Below are 23,193 nucleotides of genomic sequence, written 5' to 3'. Positions count from 1 at the left end.
TTGCTTTTGAATTGTAACACAAGTACACAGTTTTATAGTCAGGGTTTCATGAATCTGGATTTATAATCTGCCTGGAAATCCATATATTTATTCTTCATCAACGTCACAACTGCATAATATGTGCTGAACCGTCTCCCCTCCCCCGAACTTTTAACAAGGAAACGTATCCTGTCCTTCCTCAGTACCAAGCACTTACCCATACAGTCAGCACTGATCTGGGCACTCATTTTAATCAGCTTTAATCCTCACAGTGGCCTTGTAAAGTATTTATTACCATGCACGTTTTCACAGCCAAGGAGGTAGAGGTTCCAGTGGATTAAATAACTTGCCTAAAGTCATATGACGAAGCTTCTACTTGGAATCTCGACTCAGGTCCATGATCCCCTGGCATCTCCTTCCATTTTTAGCATTTGTGGGGACTGCTCCTCCTTTTTCTGTCTCAGGAACTGGTTATGTCCCTGACACTTGGCAGCTCTTATCTTGAATCAGCCGAAATTTCCTTACAGATGAATGAGAGCAGTTCTAGAGCCCGAGCTTAGGCTGGGAATCAGGAAGAGAAGGGAGACAAGCCTATGCTTAACTGAGTCGTTCTTTTTTTCTGGAGAACAAAGTATGAAATCATGAAATATGTGCTCAGATTTCACTTTGAAAAATAAAGTAGGAGGACTGGATGAATGAAAAACTGATAGGATATACTGCCGTGATAGACATTTTTTCCATGATGAACATTTGCATTTATAAATTGAGTAGAAGCTCTCTCTGAATCTTCTGAATTCAGTTTCATGATGAGCTGTGGTTTTTAAGGACTTCATGCTGAACCAAGAAAGCAAGACAAATTGACTCAGGTGGAGGTCATCAGCCCACGTTGCCTGGCATCCAGACTCCTCACAGGCTGGGATTCCCGCATCATCAGCACAAAACTAGAACCAAAAACTGCCGAGGAAAGCAAGTGCACCCAGGCCCGTGCGCCTCACTCTATGGGGACTTGGCATTTCCTCCCGTCCCCGAGTGAGTGCCCCATAGTTACCGGTGACACTAAGAGGGTGATGTGATCCGCCTACGGGGCTGGTTTCTCCTGAGGTGCAGTCGAGCAGATCAGGAGCGTGGAGGCAGCGGGGGGCCTGCCGGGATGTGTGCCACCCTGGCCGTGTCCATCCGCTCCACTCCAGAAACTCACTTTATACCCGGCGAATTCTTCCCTGCTCGTCTGTACCTGTGTCTGCATTTGTATACTGATGTCCGTTTTTCTCCTTTTCTTCGCTGAAACAGACAAATGGTTATGATGGAGAATTATATGGATCACAGGCCCTGAATAGAAGATCTGGCAGGGTTAGTAAATTTGCATGACACAAAATTCAAACAGGTTGCTGCAAAGCTTTTTTAAAATATCGCTAAATTTAGCTTCTTTGGTTCTTTTCTGTGTTATAGTAGTTGTGTGTGTGTGTGTGTGTGCGTGCATGATAGAATGAAAACTAATGTTTTTCAGTTGGTTACCAATGTTAGACTGTTCGTCTTCTAACATTCTAAGTGTTAAGGTAAGAGATGGACATTGAAAGGAATCTCTTAGGTATTAAAAGGTCAAATTAAGTACTAGCTCCTTCATTATTTTATTGCCCTGGGTGTATGTATGTAATGTGCATATGAAGTGTATTCCACTCTCAGATATACTTAAGTTCGACATTTCCACTGTTGTCCACCTCTCTCATTGGTAATTTCAAAGACACATACCCTAGAGCCTGTGTTTTGCTGAACACTGATGCTCGCAGTGCTCATAGCTCCAGGGTAGGAAGCGGAAGAGGAGCTGAGGGATGCTGTCCCGGGGGAGAGAGAAGAAGAAATGAACCAATAGCAGGGCAGTCAGGAAGAAGTGAGGGAGGTCTCAGGGTTTCCTAAGGAAGTCATTGGGGATTTCAGGTGGTTAAACCAGATACATTTTAATTCAGTTTCCTGACCTGCTGCAGATCTCTTATACATTAAATTATCTAAAATCTTCCTGTTCCTGCATTTGCTTCATTTATTTTCTTGTAGTAATAAATTTTACTAGCTGTATAAAACAGTATTTCTTTTCATTTGCCTTAATTATATTAAGCAATATCATATATACATTTAAATTATATTTTCAGGTTTCAAAGGGGTAACGGGACACCCTCTTAGCATTCTGAAACTGGGTAGTCAGGTTTTACCTTCTCGTTCCTATTAAGGATTGCATACACTTCTGTTTCAGCTAAGCTTTTCTCGTTCCAAACTAAAAAATCCTCCCAGTTTAAAGGCTGTGTCTTCCTATTTATGTTGCCTTTTGCACTGACAGCCTTTGGACTTTCTCAAGCTCTGTTATGTTTTTCTTTAAGGTAATACAGCACTCCGGGGACAGAAGCAAGCAACATCCATTCCGTTCTTACAGGATGTTGACAGTTTTGCTTCCTGTGCTCAGCAGCCCTGAGGGCTGTTTAGTGCTGGCTTTATAGGACAGGAGCTCTGATGGCTTCCCACTGCTTGTTGGGGTTAAATTGACTACTTTAGTAACTTTTCACCCTAAATGCATAGTTTCACCGTATTGATCACAAAGAATCACAGTTCAGAGTTGGAAGTTACTTTAGAAGTTCTTTAGTCCAACTTCTACCCAATATTACATTCTTCTCTAGAGCATCCCAAACATGTAGTTGCCAGCATGTTTGTGACCATACAAGGTGGCATCAAGCTTTATGTTGTACATATATCCATATATTTTAATCTTTGATTTTTACGTTGAAATGGTAGAAGTGTGCCTTATGATTTAGTTAAGATTAAGTAATGCCTCTAGAAATCAGATGCAAAAGAACTTGATTATAAAACTGTTCACCACAGAGTGAAATTGGATATAAAATTGATTTAATAAATAATCGAGAAATACTACATTGGCCAAAAAGTTCGTTCGGGTTACAAAAACCCAAACAAACTTTTTGGCCAACCCAATACAATGATTGAAGGACCAAGTAACGTACTTCTAATGTAGCATCTTATATAGGAGCAGAAAACTCCAGGAACAGTGTAAGGATGGGCTTGGAGAAAAATTGGATGGGAATGAGAAATTTCATAGACGTCAGAAGTACCAGTCTGTGGGCAGGAACAAGATGCCCAGACTGATGCTGTTTGTTTCCTCCCTGGAGCTTCAGGGCTGAGCTGTAGCCCTCAGACGTGCTGGGCTGAGGAAAGAGTGAAAATTGTGCAATAAATGGAATTTTAGTTACCTAAGAAGAGATGTCATATGGAAAGTCTAGACTAAGGTTATAGATGGTCCATCATGAGATTTAGCAAGGAATTACAGATAATAATAGCTAAATTTAAATATAAATAGTTAAATAATGATAATAGTTAAATCACACAACCTCACTGAGATATAAACACTGAAAAGTAAAACACAGCTTAGAACCCCTAGTGGTTAAGAGTTTCTGCTGTAGTAGCGGGTATCAGTTCTCTAGCTGCCTCTGCATTCCTGGAGTACTAATACTGGTTTGGTTGTGTCATTCCATATTTGCCTTTTGACTGGGACAGGTGGTGCTTTGGGGAGAGTAAGGAAGTGCTCATCACTTACCTTGTCTTCTTTGCTGCTCAGAATTCCAGCTACAGCGGTGACAGCAGATTCTCTACTTTGTCATCATCCAGAGAGGACACCTTGGTTGGTTTCCATTTAAATCTTTCACATCCTCTCTGCAGAAACTACAGGTTTTGTAGCATGCAATCCTATATGTGTAAATTCTACTCTCTTTTCTCTTTGAATGTCTATTTTATGAAGTTTCATTTGGATAACTGTTAAAGTCCATTTTGGGGTGGTAATTAACATGATATATTTAATTCAGATTTAGCCCATTCTCTTGCATTTGAATTCAGATTCAAATGTTTGAATACAAATTGTGGTGTTGGGTTAGGTATGGTGAAAGAAAGTATGTGGCTGTTTAGTAGTTGGAATTAATCAAAAGGGAAAGAAGAAAGCCCTGAAATTCTTTCCTTGAGAATTCTTGAAAGCAGAATTACTTTGCAGGGTACATGCATACTTGGGGCAATTTCACAAGGATGGAATAGACTTGGAATGAAACTCAAATCAAATCCAAACGTCCACACAATAACATTCCTTCCCATACTTTAAGAACATACACCAATCTTGATAGGCAAATATTTCTCAATTATTTAAGAGCCCTAATAGGTAAGGCTTGTTTATCCTACCTCGGTGAGATTTGTATTCACTCAGCAAATATTAGGGAACTCGTTCAGGTAGGGAAGTCACAGAGACAAGCAGGTGAATTAGGTCCTCCGGAAGCATTTACGTCTAAAACAGAATACAGACCCCCTCCCCGCCCCCCGCCCCCCGCACTAGTACAGAAACTGATTTTGCCAGGAAGTGTCACAACAAAGAATGTCAACTGAATCTTACAGAATACGTAGGGGAAAAGAAAGAATAAATAGAAACTAACCAGGTAGAGCCACAGTAGTCTAACCCTAGTCCTCCCTTCGTCCTCACCCCTGTCGTGCCTCAGCCCCGCCCCCAACTTTCTACTCCTGCTGCCTGGGGAGGGCGGAAGGGGGCGTTCCAGGCACTGCCGCAGCTTCTCCGCCTCCCCATCAGCTTGCCCACGCCCCAAACTCCCACCGCTGCCCCCCATAATAATAAATACACCAACCCTTCCTTCCCCTAGTATGTGAACTCTGGCTGAATATAAGATCTGGTAAGCACCAAAGGATTGGCGGGTTTCGACACCTTGAGTTTTTTGTGTATTGTGTGCATTTTCTTAATTCAGCGGGAGATTTTGCTTTTGAAAAGAGCACTTCGTCATTCAGAAAACTTTACTTCCAAGCGTAGATACTTTCTGTAAAATAGAACATGGTGTTAGTTATCTGATACTTGGATGTGAATTTATTCACCGAAATTAATTGACAACATGGCTTCTACCCAGGGCATTCTCCCAACCACTGGAACAAGTTTCAGGGTTTGTGTTAAAATATTAGAAACTTTCTCCCTGCCCACCCCAGGATTCCGCTTGCCTGCCCCTCAGGTCATTCTGGTGCACCTGATCCAAGGCATAGGAAAGACAGGCACAAGTTACGGGGTCTCGAAAGGACGGGGAAGTGTCTTAGGGTGCCACCAAGTTACCTGAGCAGAGCTACTTCATCCCCTTAAAGGGCTGCCCTGGGTTTGTGTGATCAGTAGAATACTGCTGACATGGAAATCTGAAACAGCTAGCCTCCTCTTCAAGGGTCCTTCAATGTGGATAGAACATTTTATTTGGGGAAACCGCTAATTTATATAGTAGTAGTCCCCAGAAATCTCGTATAGACTCTTGGTCTCAGAAATGTACCACTGAATCTATCATGTCTTCTGTGAATACTGAACACATGTGCATTGTGTAACTACCTAATCAAGCCCAAGATCATCTCCAATGAAATATTTTATTACGTAGAATAGAGGTTACTATCTCTGCAAATTCCTGATGTTGAGTTTTTCCCACCAAACTGTAAAAATTAGAATTTGCATTAGAAAGACCTTCAAAACCCCACTGACCTTGCTATCAATTCAAATTAATGCAACCTGTTTTTGCCTATGTGTAGACTCACAAGTCCTAATTTAGTCCCAGGTAATAGTTTTGTCAGTTAACTGGACTGTCTTTATTTCCTTCCCCTCATTCTCTCTTCCCGGCAAGTGCATGTCCTTTACCGATCTTGTTGCAGAAGTCAGTTTCGTGTGAATTGATGATGCCTTTGAGATGAAATAAAGCTGTGAGCCTTTTTCCCCTCCGGCCCGTTTTCTCTGATTACAGGGACTTTCCCGCTCCGACTTCGGGCTTCTCAGTCGTGGCCTTGCTCCCAAACCCCCGTCTGCCCAGAATGGAAACCGAGTCTGTCCTCCTTTTCACATCATTCTTCCCTCTTCTTTCCTTCTGTTGTCACTTGAATTGCTGATTAAATGGACGTGGATACTTCAGCCTCTCCCATGTGAAGTCCAAAGAGCAAAGCTTAGTAGATGTTTCAATTGGCTTGACTAACTGGCTAAGACTTTTCTCATTCTTTTAAAGCAAACCCAAAATAATTTAAGACCTTACAATTTTTTTAAAAAAGGAGTTTAGGGAAAAGGAGGCTCTATTAAATGTATATTTTCAAAATCTCAAGTCCAAAAAATTGGTCTCTTGGGTCTCTCCTCCTTTTCCAGCAATTGTTCCCCATTTGGGGTTTCCTTTGTTTTTTAAAAACACATTTTTCTCCTGTAAATGTATCCAGGAAGCAATTTGGAAGGCTTTTGTGCATAATCTAACTCCTCCGTCTTGGAAAGTGGGGAGAACGGCGTTATTTCTCTGGCTCGCTCTCCGCTGTGTTTCCTGTTTGTACAAGGCCATCCCCGAGGTGCTTGGCCTTTTTAGCTCCAGGTATAGGAGTCCTGTTCTCCTAGGAGGAGGTTGGAGGCCGAGCTCCAAGAACACATCACGTTATGGAGGTTGAACTGCCATCTCCCTGCACTGTCGTGTCCCTTGCGTTGCTGAGTGATTCATCCCTGTTCCTGCATGCTCCCTGACCAGCTTGTGCGCCCCCTGCCCTGGGCTCTCCGTGGCCTCTGCCAGTAAACAGGTTATGATGCTCTTCGGAGGTGAGGCTCAGGTCACACCAGCGAGCTGCCCTTGTGTTCCAGCACACCCCGCACAGGCTCGGTCTCTGTTCGGGTGTGGGTTCCCCCGTGCCAGAGACGTGCCAGCCCTGGGCAGCTGAAGCCCCGCTACAGCTCCTGTGTATCTTGGAGGCTGTCGCTGGGATCCTCTGATAGAAGCAAACAGGCTCTTCCTGCCGCACTGTTGCTGTGGGGAAGTCTGTGTATTAACACCCCCAAGTGCTTTCTTCACCTGGGATTTTGAGTCGTGGGTTTGGGCTCTTGCTGGTGTCGTTGACATTGTCACCGTTCTATCTCGCTCCCTGACCCTTTCTTCTAGGAATGCCTGAAAAGAGATGCCCGAAAGTAGCCGTATTTCAGAGGTTCTGGGGAAGTTCACTATTTTTAAAGTTAAAAATCATCTCATGTTTATTTTTCTTGTAAGTGTGGATTTCTAACTATCAGAGGTATTGAAGGCATGGTGCCTTTGTGGACTTCTTTTCCTTCTAACAGCCGTACAATAACTTGGCTGTCATGATCACCAAAAGCATCATGATTACCTTATCACTATTATTTGTTGCTGTTTTTTCAAGGGTTTAAAAACCTGCCATTTGCTTTCATCCTCCAGCCCTCCTATATGTACGGCGCTGCCCGGCCGGCTGGGAGTTACCGGGTGCGTGTGCTTCCCACAACCCCTTGCCCGCTCCTGCCCCCTCCGCCCATCACCCCCCCACTCCGCCTAACCTCCCCCCCTCAGCGCGCATGCGCGCCCCTCCCCCACCGAACACCTGCTCTGAGTGCGGTGGACTTACCTGTTTGCAGCCCTTCTGAGGGTGAATTACCCCTTTATGTGGAGTTTACACTTGCAGCCCCCTTTGGCCAGATCTGGGGTTTATTTCTCCCGACAGTTGACAATAGCTGGGGAAGACACGTGTTTGTATAGGATTGTTAGCAGGAATAAAGTATTGGCAACATTTACTTAATCTATTGGCAAAAAAGAAAGATAGCTTTTTATTGCTTTGGTAACCTTAACAGATACTACTCCATTATGTTATATTATCTTGGAAATTCCCAGTTTTAAGTACCAGGTACTTATGCCCTGCAGGAAACTTAAGTATTCAAAGTAGCTATACTCTTATTGTTAATAACTTTCTGAATTTCCATCAGATTGCACACTTATGAATTAGATGTATAACTGGTCCAGCAAACCCGCTGTGTCCTCAAGGAGAAATAGGGAAAATTAAAGTTCCATTCATGGTATTGTAAGCTCCTGTTTACCCTCATTTACCCTCAGTGATTAATTACATAGGATTTTCAAGTTAATGAAATGTTCTATTCTCTAGTTAGCAATTCTTAAAGAATTATAAAATAATTGAGCTATAATCAACATGCTATTTTTATTACAAAGTCACTTCATATTGGAGTAACTTTCTAAGCATCAACTATGAGGATGCCATGAGAAAATTCAGGATATTTGAACTATCTGCTCGTTTTAAATCTAGATTAACAAGTTTTTACTTAGCAAGGAATATTTTTCAGAGTCATAGATTTAAAGGAGATTCCATTGCATGCCAGTTGGTTGACAGCAACTAAAACTTCTCTCACTTGGACTTTTGCACGACCCTGTTTTTTTGCTGCACAGTCATTGCCTGTGGAGGTGGTTTTGAGCCTTTCCTGCATGTCTTCCATTGTGATGTTTTTCAGGACGTGTTCCTGGCCTGTGTCACTCTTCCTTAGCTTACATTTCAGTGTTTCCTGGGTGACGACGGAGAGAGGAAAGGTGTCCTGTCCTGACAGTCTGTTTTCGTCACAGGCGTCTGTGTCGGATGAGAGCAGTCTCGGTGGGGCTCGGCGGAGCAGTGCCTGCGGTTCCCACGCTGTAAGGCACTTTCTGTGTTTCCCGAGCTTTCTGCTGCATGACCCTGGGGAGAGTCACTCTCAGCACAGCTTCAGCCCTGGGAGATAACTAACCAGCGTTATAGGGAGGAAACAGTGTCTCATCCCAGTTTTCCATGATAATAAGGGTCGTGGATAACGTAAGTCATATAGCCTTTGGTGGTTAGTTTAATGTCCTCACTCATCAGTTTATGTTGAGGTCAAAGGGAGAATTCATGTTAATTGAGTTTCATCTGCTCTTTGCCTGCAACAAGGGATGAAGTGATCTTATAATAATAAAAGGAGTCAAAGAGTCAAAAGGGAATTCAACAGGCCACAAATTATTCTCACTTCTGGATGATCGAGGAAGATGAACAAATTTAAGGACTAGAATATTACACAAAAGGAATCTCCTTTTTTTATTTTGTTGTCTTTTCACCTCTTTGAAGGATTTGAAGTGATAGGGTTTCTCAATAAGGGTGTAGTAGTTGTACAAGAAATACTTGTTGAATGAAAAAGATGAGTGAATGAATGAAGGATAAAGGTAAACAAAATGGGATCAGCCCATGGAAGTGAGGAAACTGATTGACCTGTCCTGAGGATCAGTTGAAACTGGGCATTGGACCCAATCAGCCCTCCCCAGGGGCAGATGCTTCTGCATCCTGAGGCTCCTGCACAAATCCTAGAAAGATTCATCCACGCCCCGCATGAACTATGATGGCTTAAGAAATACTTGAAAGTGCTTTTATAATTTTGCTTTTGGAAGTAATTGACTACTTAATTAATTGGCTAAATGATCCAGCTTTATGATTTATTATATTTCTCCAGTCATGAATATTCAGGAATTCTTATGAAGTAAGCCAGGGTAGCCTACAGTTTTCTTCAGAATGTAGTTTTAATAAATATTAATTATAATAATTGATGTAACATGAGTTTTAAAAATTTTTATTGGGGTATAGTTGATTTACAGTGTTGTGTTAGTTTTAGGTGTACAGCAAAGTGAATCAGTTATACATATGTCCACTCTTTTTTAGATTCTTTTCCCATATAGGCCATTACAGAGTATTGAGCAGAGTTCTCTGTGCTATACAGTAGGTCCATATTAGTTATCTGTCTTATACGTAGTGGTGTGTATGTGTCAGTCCCACGTAGCATGAGTTTTTGTTGACATCTAATTAAACACTTGCATTGAACAATTTTATATTGCATAAAATTTTAATGCAGTGGAACCCGCTATATTAAATCTTTTTCCAAGTTCTTAAATATTTTTGTAGGCCCTTAAAAATCTCATAAACCATACCTAATGGATGAAATAGTTCAGGCCTATAGGATGGATAAAATGCAACTAAATGATTTTCTTTTATCAGTAAGAGGCAGCAGCCTAATTCATTAAGAGAATGGATCTTCCCAAGCACCAAAGCAGAACTTCTAATGTCTGGCGGGATGTACGTCTCATAGATTCTCTTTAAATGTTGCCTCTGTAGATGGACTTTTTCAAGTAGCTGATTCCTGACCTTCGGGGCACTGTGACTGGCATCGCTGATTGCTCTTTTGTGTAGCAGTTATTTGGTGCTTTAAACCCTCCTGTAGGAACTGCCTGGGAGGTATGGCTTTAGGGAGTTAGGAAGTAAAAGGTCTTCTTGTCCCGACAGCAGAATGCCTAAAATAGGGCTCACGTCCCTGGTCTCACACCAGCCTGAAGAAATAAAAGAGAATCAAAAGATATTTTTTTTCTGCACCTAACACTGCACTCTCTTGCAAAAGGAGCACAGCATGCGTTTGCTGGATTAAACGGGACAAATTGAACCCCAGGATAAAATCCCTCAGAAGAGATCTCTGGGCCATCAGCTGTGTGCCAGCCACAGATCAGCAGGCCTGGTGGGAGGGAAGGTTCACTGACCTCTCATCCTTTCCCATGTCCACCCCACCCCCAGCCCTCAGGATAGCCCTGCAAGGGGATGCAGAGTTCCCCACGCCCAGGAATGCTGTCTCCCCAGGCTCTCTATGCAGCTAGGAGCTGTGGCCGCTGACAAATACACATACAAAAATGTGAGGACACTGTGCCTTGGGGGTCCCTCCTGTCCTGACTTGTAGTACTGTGAGCTGAGTCCAGGCTGACCCCAGGCCTGCCCAAGACAGTCCTGAGCCCACTTTCAAAGACTTGTCCCCATCTCCATTCTCCCAAGAAATTAGCCTCAGACACAGTATGTGTTTACAATTAAAGGACTAATTACAATTACAGTTAAATGATTAAATGACTGGTTCTTGAAAGTAGAACGGTTTTGCTTCAAAACCTCTCTATTCTGTACCTTCCTTACCATTAGTAAGCTGTGTGCATGTTGTAGGAAGGACTCTTGGCCGTGTGTGACGTGACCTTCTTAGTTCTGACCCTCTGGGAAGCGGTCATCACCACCGATGCCAGTTGGTCCAGGAGCCGTGAAAGTTGTTTCTAGCAGAAAGTGACAGCTTGAGAAAAGCCCAGCTTGTATTCTCTTGCATAATCCTCAGAACCTGTGTGGTCAGTGTCTCTACTTCATGACATAGATGACAAGATATGTAACTTTCGCAAGGTCTCATGGCCGATAAGAGATGGACCCTGGACTCAGATCTTGCTATTGAATAACTTACCTCAGCCCACATTAGCCACGCTGACTCCAAAGTATGGGCGACTTCAAAGGTGCCACATGGACCACAGTGACACAGACTTTACACTTATTCTTTTCCGCATGATCAAGTCAGATCGGATGATTTTGAGACTCAGGAGTTGGGGAAACTTGGGTCAGAGATAAACCGTATTAACAACAATCTGTCACATCTCAGCACCATAAACCAGGACTCGAATGACATAGGATACACTAGGATTTGTCTACAGGAGGAAGCTTTCCTCTCTCTTGTATCAGCAAACCCGAAGGCGAAATACTTCTGCTTTAAAGTGCTGACGTTAGGTGTTTTCCTTTATTTTGAACAATAAAGCTAAAAGGTGAGCCTAGTAATGCTGGTAGATTTCTTGTATGTGCCATACATGACAGTGATTCTTACAGTGTATGTGTACAGCTGTATTACCTGTGCATCTGAAATAGCATCTTACACCTAAGTGTAAATATACAATAAATATTTATCCAGCATAGGAATGAGTCCAGGCAAGATGGGTCTGGGGAATTCGCTCATCTTGACCAAGGCTATTTACAGCCTAAACTTGAAATGGTTCATTCAACAAGTATTGCTCAAGTACCTACTGTGTGCCAGGCCTTGTCTGGTCGCTGGGGATTCAGCAGGGAACAAAATAGACACAGACTCTGCCCTGGGGAATTCCTCTCTGGTGGATAAACAGGCAAACTGAGATGGTATTTACGATAAGGATCTAGAGCACCCCTGAAGGTTTGTGGCCCCGTATAATCTGCAGTAGGAATGGTGCCTGCGGGTCTTCAGGGGGCCTGGGGGCAGGGAGAGGCCAGTCCGCACAGGCCTCGAAGACCAGCTTCTCAGTCGGCCAGTGCCTGTGGTCCCAAATGGTGCTCGAGCTCCGCCTCCCCTCCCACCCTCCCCCCACCCTGCCTTGTTCAAGAGGAAGGTAAGACTTTCTTTTTAAGGTCTCATGAAGTGCTTTTATTTTATGATATTCTTCAGATAGGTACATACTTTTTTTTAACATCTTTATTGGAGTATAATTGCTTTACAATGTTGTGTTAGATTCTGCTGTATAGCAAAGTGACTTGTAGTGAGGTGGATGGACTTAGAGTCTATCATACAGAGTGAAGTAAGTCAGAAAGAGAAAAACAAGTACCATATGCTAACACATATGTATGGAATGTAAAAAAAATGGTTCTGAAGAACCTAGGGGCAGGACAGGAATAAAGACGCAGACGTAGAGAATGGACTTGAGGACACGGGGCAGGCTTAAGGGGAAGCTGGGACGAAGTGAGAGAGTGGCATGGACATATATACAGTACCAAACGTAAAATAGATAGCTAGTGGGAAGCAGCCGCATAGCACAGGGAGATCAGCTCGGTGCTTTGTGGCTACCTAGAGGGGTGGGATAGGGAGGGCGGGGATAAGGGGTATATGTACACATATAGGAAGGTAAGATTTTGTTGTTATTGTTAAACTGAAAATGCATTTAGGGCTATCACAAATGTGAATACAAATCAAAGTTAAGAGGGCATAGCCTCCAGATACACGAGTTGCTGGTGTTTTCCTTTACTAGAAGAGAGAAAGTTTAGGTAGATGGGTAGACAGACAGATGTACACGCAGGCCACCAGATAGAAGGTCCTGTGGCACTTTAAAAAAGCCTTGCCTGATTTCGTATTAACCCTAAATCTTATTTTGTATTCACTTGCAAAGATAGTAGAGAAGCAAACTTTTGCATTTTGCCCCGAAGCCAGCCCCGCTTGTCTGGCTCTTCAGTTTCTGTGCCGGCAGGCAGCTCACCTTCTCAAGACCTGTCTCTTCCACATCGTGGAGGCTTTTCTGCGCCGAAACTAGGTGTCCTCCACACCCCAGCTGGACAGATGCTCTGTGTTACTTTCTTCCTACTAACCAAGAAATCTGTGTTCTTTTGATAGTGTGATTAAGTTTTGTGTTCTGAGTGGCCACATGTCGATGCTGGGAAGACACAGCCTCCTTTCCCAGGGTCGGCCAGCGGCCGCACTAACCTCTCCTTCCTTTCTGGGCTGCGCCTGGCTGGCCTCACAGCTAACCGGAGCCTTTGTCTCGTGGCCTCCGTCCTCCTTGCATCTTCGCTGACCTGTTCCTTTGTTTCCGTCTGCGTGTCCCGCGGCCAGCTGGGTGGGCAGCCCTCGGAGCACAGCGGCCACTTCAAGTCCAGCTCCCGCAGCTCCTCGAGAGGCAGCTCGGCGCGGGCCAGCCCAGTGGTGAGTGGGCCTCTCGCCCTTGCTGCTGTCCACTTCCTCCCTTCCCCGCCCTCCCCTTGGACCCTTCACTCCTCTGTCCCGTAAGAAGACCCCCTGCACCTGCAAACGCCTGAACCGGGAGAAAGTAGGAAGGCTTTCCATGATTTATTTCAGGTCTAAGCAAAAGCAGGATTGGGGAAGATGCTTCCAAATTTAGAAAATGACTATTCAGTGAGCTGAGAATTGCACTGCTCAGTTTGCAAAGGACCATCTAGGAAGCTGCTGACAGCGCTGAAGAGATGGCGGTCTCACTGGGAGACGGGAACTTTGCGCAGTGCGGGAGAAATGTAGCCATGTGCCTGGATGCGTTTTTTAATGATTTAAAAATTTGAAGGCTCTTTTTGTATCTGTCCCAGTTAACTTATTTTTTTTAATTGGGGTGTAGTTGATTTACAGTGTTGTCTTAGTTTTAGATGTACAGCAAAGTGAATCAGTTATACATATACATGTATCCACTCTTTCTTAGATTCTTTTTCCATATAGGCCATTACAGAGTATTGAGAAGAGTTCCCTGTGCTACACAGTAGGTCCTTATTAGTTAGCTATTTTATATATAGTGGTGTGTGTCTGTCAGTCCCAATCTCCCAGTTTACCCCTCCTTCCCCCGCTCCCCGCTTTCCCCCCTGGTAACCATAAGTTTGTTTTCTACATCTGTGACTCGATTTCTGTTTTGTAAGTAAGTTCATTTGTACCATTCTTTTAGATTGAAGGGTTCACTTTTAAACATTTTGTTTGGAACGTTATCTGTTATTGGAGCCCAACAGTTTTTTAGGATAAAGCATCGGCCTGCGAGTGCCACAGCGTCCCTAGCTCTGTTCCATCCCCCACTGTCCTGTTGGTCCTCTGTTCGGTGCCTGTGAAACAAACGACAGAGGTGCTCTCCTGTTTGTCACCCGGCCTGAGATGACCCAAGTTCTGCTTCAGAAAGCAAGGGGTCCTGCTACCTAGTCTCCATCATTTAAGTCTCATTATTGTGTGGTTTTCCCGTGGTCTTTGGTATTTTGGACAGTTTGACCGTATCTGATGCTTTGTATGAGGCAACTGTATTGTTCTCTTGACCATAAGGGATTGGCAGGGCACATCTGCCTGGGGGACATTTGGGAAGGGGGGCTGACACAGTGACCAGGGAAGGACATCCAGTGGACAGGGGCTGGGCTGTGTGCCGAGCGGTGTGCATGCCAGCCCTGCACCACGGGGGCTGCCACACCGAGGGCCAGGACCCCTCCTGATAGACCCTGGGCAGAAGGCGGCGAAGATGGGCAAAGTTGAACTTGGAGCTTGACTGTGGTTTGTGACTCACTCACACAACACCACAGTGAGACGCCTCGATGTCTAAACTTCAGGAAGTGTTCCTGGTCATCAGAGAAGAGGCCGTGGGGCTGAGTCGCCTACATGCACACGTGCACCTGTGGGGTGCTGCTGATTTGTTTTTGAAATTAGATGCAGCCTTTTAAAGCCAGGAGGCTTCACACCAAATGCAGACATCTGCTTCTTCTGGCGACGCAAACAAAGGGATGGATCCCTTTTGCAGACTGAGCCCGTGTTGCTGAATCGGGGGCCTCGGTCCCCCCCACGCCTGCCCTGCTTTCCCTGACTCCAAGGCCAAGACCAGAGCCATTCGTCACTGGGCTTGCCCTGATGCTTTCCTGCTAGTAGAGGAACGTTCTCTCCGCCATTTACACGTCGAGGGTGAGAAAACAAAAGATAGATGAGGCAGGCGAGTATTAGAACAGGAGAGCCTGTTTCTCTGTGGAATTGAGAGCTGCCCTCCTCGCCCCCCAGCAATGAGGGGAAGAGGAGAAGCCGCTTCCTGACCGCGCTCAGGTGGGGCAGGAGACGGGGGGTGACGGACACCCCACAAAGTCCACTGCTTACCGCTCCAGCCAGGACCGGTCAAGCAGGGACAGTAAGGTATCCAGCTGTTCCATATCATGTACGTTCAGTGTTCACAACCCGGCGAGTCGCTTCTTCTGCACGTGGCCGACGGGACTGAAGCGCAGCGTTTGTGACCTGAGGGATCCCTGCTCCGAGGTCAGCAGTCCCCGTCTGCGTGGACCTGCCTGCCTGACTGCCTCCGCCTTCAGGCCCTCGCTTGCGTGTTTCCGATGCACGTCATCGGTGTTTTCCCACGATAGATCCGACGTGGAGAGCCGCTCGTCCTCAGGCGTAATGCTCGCTCTCTGGCGAGCATTGGGGAACACGAAAGTTCACAGTCGTCAGAAGAAGCTGAGGCCTGACCCCTCCTGGGCTCCCTGCCTGGCGCAGCTCAAGCGAAGCAGGGAACTGTGAGCTCGTGATGGTCTGATGTCTTTGGGTTTATTCGGGCATCAGGATGAAGTCACAGCATAGCAACGCAGTCTAGTTCCCCAGACGGAAGAGACTGAAACCAGATACGAATTCCTCTGTCATCTGCTTCCTAAATCTGACAACAGTTTACTCCTGCAAAGTGAGTTTAGTGGACACGAGAGGTGAGCGTTCATCGTGCCCGTGTCCCTGGGGCCTGAGGACGAGAGGCGGGGGTCTTTTGGTAACTGGGGGGCCTGGCAAGACCTCCGCCACCGTCCCTTGGTCCCTTGAGAGCCCTGGGTTTGCAAGACCCCCAGGGGCTTGACTGAGCTGATTTTTCCGTTCATTACACACAGGTCATCGGTTCCATCTCCTTTCTCCCCTGACTCAGCTGCTCATTTACAAAGGTCGACTGACTCAGGTTGGCACGGTTAGTGAGCAGAGGTCAGCATCCGGGCACCTCACGCAGGTGTGGGGCGTCAGAGCTGAGGACGCCTCTGGGTGTGGCCCTCAGAAGGCAGAGACACCTGTGTACCGCACAGGGCACTTCCACGCAGTTATGGTGGCTCCCGGTCATCTGAAGGATAGAGCACGGGCAGCATTCCTGGCCTCTGCAGAGAGTCTGGAGGACAGAGCTGGGTGAACCCTCTGCTCTGTGCTTCCAAACCTCAGTCCTCTTCCACGGAATCTGCCCCATTTCTATTTTCTGAGCCTGGACAGTCACACCACTGGAAAGGGCTGGGAGTTTGCATTTTGGGCTTGCGAGACGAACAGTGTAAGTGGATGCATTTGGCCTTGTTGATTGGAAAGAGACCAGGAAACTTCTGCTGAGACTCCCCTGGTCCTCCTGCCTGGGAGGGAGGAGCTGCAGGGATAGGCGGTGCCCAGGGAGAGGCCCGTGGGGTGAGTGACCCTCCCCGCCTGGCCTCTCAGAAGGACGCAGAGCAGGAAGGGGGCAGGGAGTTCCAAGACCCAGGTCAAGATGTCACAGCTCTCATTCCTGGCTGGGGACACCTGGCCAGGCACGTAGACTTCCTGAACTCCACCTGGAAAGACGAGTAATGATATGCTTGAAAAACAAAAACAAGAAAAGATTTGGGTCGATAACCTGCTTCTCCTGGGCGAGTTTTCCAGGGCTGTGAGTGTTGTCCACTGTGGCTCGGGGAGAATGATCCTGGTGGTCCATCAGGAATATGGTTCTAGGGGGTGGTACGGCGAGGGCAGGGGGCAGGGGCCTCTCCGGGAGGAAGTACAAGCCGGGGCAGGGGCAGCCCTGGGAGGCTGTGGGTGTGGGATGTAGGCTGGTGCCCCAGGGGGCTGGCGAGGGGAGCACTGTCCAAGGACAAAAGTAACCAGAGCGAGGGAGGTGATAGCCTGCCCCACTTGGAGAAAATACAGGTACCTCAGCATCCAAAGACGCGAAGTGTGCCCCACCCCCCGGGTCCTCCAACTTCGTGGGGAGCAGAGAGGGTGCCCGCCCCATCTCAGAAGGGCAGACACTATGGAACCTCATCTCATTTTTCACATTCTGTAGATGAGCCCTATTTTCTTCTCCAGAATCTTCCTCTTGAGGAAGTTGGGGTCCGTTCATTCAGCCAGTGTTTATCGAATGTTCTAGACACAGGGCTGCAGTGGTGAAGGAACACACCTGCTCCCCTCCCAGACCCACAGGCTGGAGAGGCAGACCTCAGCAAATGGGCGCAATACAGTTTAGAACTCAGAGCACGGGCTTGAGGGAAGAAGGCAGGGTGCTTCCAGGGAGCTGGACTCGGGCGTCTGGGTAATCCAGGCCCGGAGAACAGACCGGCAGAGGGCCCCTCCTGGAGGGGCCGACGCAGCTGTGTCATCCAGGCCTCAGAACCCAGCGAACCTGCCGGGTCACGGAAGCACCGGTCAGGGGTGTCCTGCGTGGCGCCCAGGTTCACGTGCCAGTGTGTTTTCAGAGAAGCATTGGTGGTGAACAGGAATCTCAGCCCCATCTGAGTTAGAAAAACAAAAGACTAATGACTCATGTTCTGTGTCGTGGGAAGAAGTGGAAGCAGGAACCAGGTGGAAAAACAGGTCTTGAATTATAAATACAGGAGTTCAAGGACCAGTCATTCAGGATGAGGTCAATATTATTGGATTTAAAACCAGAAATTTCCATTCTGATGGTAGCCTCCACTGCTGTTTATATCTGAAGGAAAATTACCCTTAAAATGGGTGTTTTCTGAGCAGCGTTCAGTACTGTCACTTGGTTTCTCAAGGGGGGCCCCTGATGACACTGCTTCCGTGATCCCATTTCCCATCTAGGGCCTGGGGCACCGTGAGGAAAAGTCCCTTTGTCCCGGGCCCCCTTGCTAGGGTCTTCCCACTCCCACCTACTGTACTCTGTCTCGAGGAAGGTGGGCAAGCCAGGTGGTGATACGGAAAACTTGGAATTTGAAACCTCACCAGACATTATATTTAAGTGGGCCTAAATAGTATGCTCATTTAGACACGATTTTAGAAGGTTGGAATTAATAAAATATTTAACGTGCTACGTTAAACGTTTGTTTCTGAAAGGAAGAGTTGCCATAATTTAAAAGTTCACAGAAATTTTTTGGAAGTGACTACCTCCCGTAGATTTTAAAAGATGCCTTTTCATACACTCCATTGTGATTCTAAAATACTGGTTTGCATGTTTCATAAGCCTGTTACTATAAAGTTTTCGCACTGACCTAAAACGTTTAGTATTGCTCGGTAAATGAGAGTAAGAAGGCTAACAGGCTGCAAGGTCTGTGGTGCTGCCGCCTTTCCTCGGATAAGAAGGCGATGTCCCCGAGGTCCTGTGGCTCGTCCCGGGTCCCGTGCTGCCGTGGGCTGCAGCATGTTGGGGCACGTGTGGTCCACTGCATGCCCTGGGTCACATCATGCAGCAGAAACGACAGTGTTTAAAACCCTTCCATCTATTCTGTTTCTTTGTATATTATTTTCAGAGATAAAGTACTATGCTTTATGTCAAATTAAACTCACCGTCAGGGTTACTTATCTGTTCCTTTGTTAGGGGCAGTGAGGGGTGCCCTGCCTGACCAAGGCTCCCTGGGCCGGTCCCACTCCGCTCGACGCAGGCTGCCATCTAGTGGCACCCGGTGGGGCTGCAATGGCTCCATGCTGCTGCGCGGCTTTTCTCCCTCCCTCCCTCCCTCCCTCCCTTCCTCTTGCCTTGCCTTGCCTTCCTTCTTTCCTTTCCTTCCTTCCTTCTGTTTTATTGAAATATAGTTGATTTACAATGTTGCGTTAATTTCTGCTGTACAGAAGAGTGGTTGTTATTCTTTTTCATATTCTTTTCCACTATGGTTTATCACAGGATATTAAATATAGTTCAGTTCCCTGTGCTATACAGTAGGACCTTCTTGTTTATCCATTCGGTATATAATAGTTTGCATCTGCTAATCCCAAACTCCCAATCCATCCCTCCCCCAACCAAAACTGCACCACTTTCCATGGGGCTCCGCGTACTTCTTAGGTTGCAGGAAGGCTGGCAAATACATGTGTCCCTTGTCATTCAGAAAACAGACAAACGTCAGTCACCCTGATACGTAAAATATAGATTGGAAACAATAGTCAAGCATAGATTGGCTATAAATCTCATTGAGAGCTTAATTTTTCCCTCCGTGGTCTCTACTTAAAAACATGTCCTGAATTTTCACATTCTGAGTTCGATATCTATTTCAGAAAAAAGGCTTTTTTCAAACTACTTTTAAACTAGAGAGAAAGCTATGGTTTTAGGGTTTTTCTCCCTTATTTGGTGTTTTGCAAATTACGAAAGCAGTGTTTGTGTTTGTGGTGAAACAATGCAGAACAAAGCTATGCTAAAGGCCCCCAGAAAACCAGTGCTTTGGGGTCTGGTGTATAGTTCTTCTCGTCTTTCTCACAAGAAATACTACAAAAAAGAAAGTGGGGTCCTTCTTTTATGGGCACAGATATCTTTGTAGGTGAACATAGGATTTCTGGAGCTTCATTTCTCTAGGCAATATTTATCTATTGCTGATGAACAGTCAGGAAAGACACTATTTAAATTGCAGAGCAAAACAGCAACAGGCTTCTCACACGGTAGCTTGATAGTCTGTTCAACTGAATCTTCCCTTTGCACCAACAGTTAAATTAGCCTCTTTATTTTCATCTCATTAATATTTGTTCTGCAAACTAACTTATTCTAGGGAATAAAGGCCTTGTGTCCAGGAGATCTAATGAATGGATTCTGCAGCAGAGCAAGTGCTGGACAGTTAGCTTTTCCTTCGTTGTTTGAAATTTTCAGGAATATTTGTATTCCCAAGTGGAGAGGAGACCCACACTTGAAATGCTAAAATCATCCTCATGACTCAGAACGTTGTTCGGGGGCTCCCTGGGGCTCTGCCAGGGAGGATGAGATAGAACCATCTCAATTGTAGGCCATCTACAGATGTTCCAGAATATCTAGTTAGACTGGTGTGACATGCACATCTGAAAAAATATAAATATATAAGTTTACACACACTAAACGCAAGTGCCAACAAATGGCAGGCGGTGTGCAACATGGTAGTGAGTGAGCTGTCTTTACCCAACAGGCTGTGACTGCCACATCGAGAGTGAAAAAGGATGCACATGGCCAAGAGTGTCTGGAAATCTCCTGTCCTTGGAGGCCAGCCGGCTGTGGCCCAGTGGAGAGGAGAGTCCTCTGGGCGGAGGCAACGCCAGAATCCGAAGCCCCACCCGCCCAGGGGCTTATTTAGCAAGCTGGGAGTGAGGCCAGCTCGGGTCATCCCGCTGGCCTGGGGGCTGCAGCTCCTTCACGCCCTGTCCTCAGGACAAGAAGGAGACTGGTTAGCTGAGAGTAGAAAGTTCTTGCTGAAGACCCAGATGTGAGCTGGGTGCATGAGAACAGATGCAGTGGATTTGGGAGCCAGACCCGGGGGCAAAATTGGATCTGTCGAGCAGAAGACCCTTGAGCTTGACTCTCCTGAGCTCAGAGCTGGTTTCAGAAGTTGCCTTCTTTTGAATTAAGTATTTTGTATGATTCCATCTGATCCCCTTGGTCGGCTGATTAGCTCTCACACTTTGCTGTGTTATTCTAGCGGTTACTTCAGGCATCCTGCCCTTGGAAAGAAGGTTTGAGGAGCGTGAAGGAGAGAAGGTGGCAGTCAGTGCGCCTTCTTGGTGGGGGACAGGATGGTGAGGATGTGGGCATCCAGCCCAGCACGGGCCCAGGGTGGGCAGAGGACAGGAAGTGCTCGTTTTTACAGGAAATCGCCGCCATTACGGCATCCTGACCTGTGCTTAGCGCCTGCACCCACATGCCCCGTGCATGACGGCGTTGTGGGCAGTTGACCTGTTCATGAGCCGCTCTGCGGTGGCCTTGGACCCAGACCCGTCCACCTGCAGTCTGGGTGGTCTGTGGTGTAAGCAGTCAAGGGTGACTGCAGGATCCCAGCTCACTCGTGAGGTCTCCTGAATCAAAGGTGTGATCCCACCCGTCACGGGCATCTTCAGTTGACTCCCTGGCCCTCAAATTTAAGAACCTCTGAGCTACAGGAGGTGGGATTGGAGGCATGATGGGAAAATCCAGAGAGTCTGGAGACAACTTGGTGCAGGGTTCTCTCGCCCTCTGGGACCTTTCCCATGGGCTTTCGGAAAGGAGCCCTCAATGTGTCCAAAAAAAAGAAAAAAAAAAAAAAAGAGAAAGTTGGCCTTTCGTTGGATGCTAAGCAAAGAAAGAAATAGCACCAGTGCAGCCTCAGACTGTTGACCCCAACAGACACTCACAGGGCAGGGGTCTCCCATAGGGTTGAAGCAGATGTGCTGTCATGGGGCTCCACAGGCTGCTGGGGGTCCCGCAGAGACCCCTGCTTACAGGAGGGAAAAGAGAGGGTTCAGAGGCAGTCAAAACAGGAAAGATTTTGAAAAGCCAAGTTCTTAGGGTCCCCCTTTTCACCCAGCAAATTCTCCTGTACCGTCACCCATCCCCAGCCAGCTCCCCACATCTGGATGTCTGTCTCAAAATGTTTAAACTAGAATTTTCACATTGACTCAGTTGCTCAGGAGCAGTGGAAAAGCTGCAGTTGGCTCCACTGCTTTCTCTTGCTTTGGAGACCACGTTTAGTGATAGTCAAAATTAAAACTCTGTGTGGTTGTGTCTTCCAGCCCCCAGAACCCTGGTCATACTCTCACGTTCCGATCATAGTGACTGTGGTGGGTGAACGAGGCTGGTGCCTGTCCTGTCCCACACTGTGGCCTGCACACACGTAGAAACTGGTCAAGTCATCCTGTTCAGATTCAGTTCATTCACAAATCATCTTCCTGTGGAAATTGTGAAAGTTGAAAAACCACGCGGTGAAATTCAACCAGGCTCACTGAGCTGCCCGTGGGCCACCGCTGTGACACCAGCGTATCTGAGAGTCTCATGGCAAAAGAGTGTTTAAAATCACAAAGGAAGCTGATGCTTTATTTTATTATTATCTTACCCCCTAAATCCAGATTCTCCGTTTAATGCTTTTAAGTATTTAATATTTATCCATTTTCTTCTCCAGGTTGAAGAGAGACCAGAAAAAGACTTCACAGAGAAGGTAAGGAATTTCTGTAGAGCTTTATACTGTGTCATCTATAAACTATGAGGGTCCCGAAATGTATGGATGAAACTAACAAGAAAATATATTGCTTGATCTTTAATAAAGAATTTCACCATGGAATGAACAGGACTAGTGGGTGGCTCACCAGGCAACACACAACCTTTAGGGCCCCCCGGGGGGGGTCATTTCCAGTGTGTTAAACCTGCAGAACAGTGAAGGAATTCACAATGGGCCCAGCCATGGAGCTTACAGTTAATCCAGACAAACCCCGAGGATCCGTGAGGCCCCTCGAGATGAACCCCTTTTTGTTGCTCACCATAATAAACCCACCAAAGATTTTTCCAATTTGGAAAGTGAATTCAAGTAAAGGTACCATCATAGTAGACTAAGAAATAATTTTGGTTTGGGCTGAAATCCCATTTGCTGTTTGCCACTTTGTAGGGGTCTCGTGGACTGCCCAGCCTGTCTGCAGCCACACTGGCCTCCCTGGGTGGGACCTCCTCTCGAAGGGGCAGCGGGGACACCTCCATCTCCATTGACACTGAGGCCTCCATTAGGGAAATCAAGGTAAGGCTCTCTACTTACGCATGACCTAGAGAAACCTGTGAAAATCAGTCTTCAAGTGAAATAGGATTTAATTTGTAAAGTTCCAGCTCCTTCTTCTCAGTCTGGTCTCCCCTCCTTCCCATTAAGCTTGGTGTTCTAGTAACAGTCGGGCCCGGCCCGGTTCTGGTTCCTGCAGGGAGCCGCCCCTGACTTCCCCGCCCCGGTAGGGCCAGCACACCTGGGCGAGACCCCTCACCATGCTGCCCTGAGGTGCTCAGCCACCTCTGTACACAGAGCAGGAGTGGACATTCCACCCACAGCATTGAAAGGTGCTGGACACAGATTACTCGCTGCCCCCGACAGGTACCACCCCGCCCCTCGCGCATCCCCGCCCTCTGCCTG

General features: G+C 46.6%; 1 protein-coding gene across 4 annotated transcripts in view; it reads left to right on the top strand.

Annotated features, from left to right (window-relative positions):
* The window catches only part of LRRFIP1 (LRR binding FLII interacting protein 1), a gene marked incomplete at its 3' end in the record, with an annotated part of 85,052 nt that overhangs the window by 36,067 nt on the left and 25,792 nt on the right, over positions 1-23,193 (top strand). For 2 of the 4 annotated variants that reach the window (XM_079710650.1, XM_079710647.1), the window contains exons 3-4: positions 22,207-22,242; positions 22,687-22,812. In XM_079710650.1, coding sequence (XP_079566776.1) covers positions 22,207-22,242; positions 22,687-22,812 — 162 coding nt within the window. Of the gene's footprint in view, positions 1-1,269; positions 1,330-3,592; positions 3,656-5,789; positions 5,868-8,420; positions 8,487-13,276; positions 13,355-22,206; positions 22,243-22,686; positions 22,813-23,193 lie in introns of all 4 variants that reach the window. The other 2 variants (XM_079710648.1, XM_079710649.1) reach the window with 2 other exon arrangements.

Source organism: Hyperoodon ampullatus (assembly GCF_949752795.1).
Source record: "Hyperoodon ampullatus genome assembly, chromosome: 8".
In the NCBI taxonomy this organism is placed as follows: Eukaryota; Metazoa; Chordata; class Mammalia; order Artiodactyla; family Ziphiidae; genus Hyperoodon; species Hyperoodon ampullatus.
This window is presented reverse-complemented; position numbering and strand designations above follow the sequence as displayed.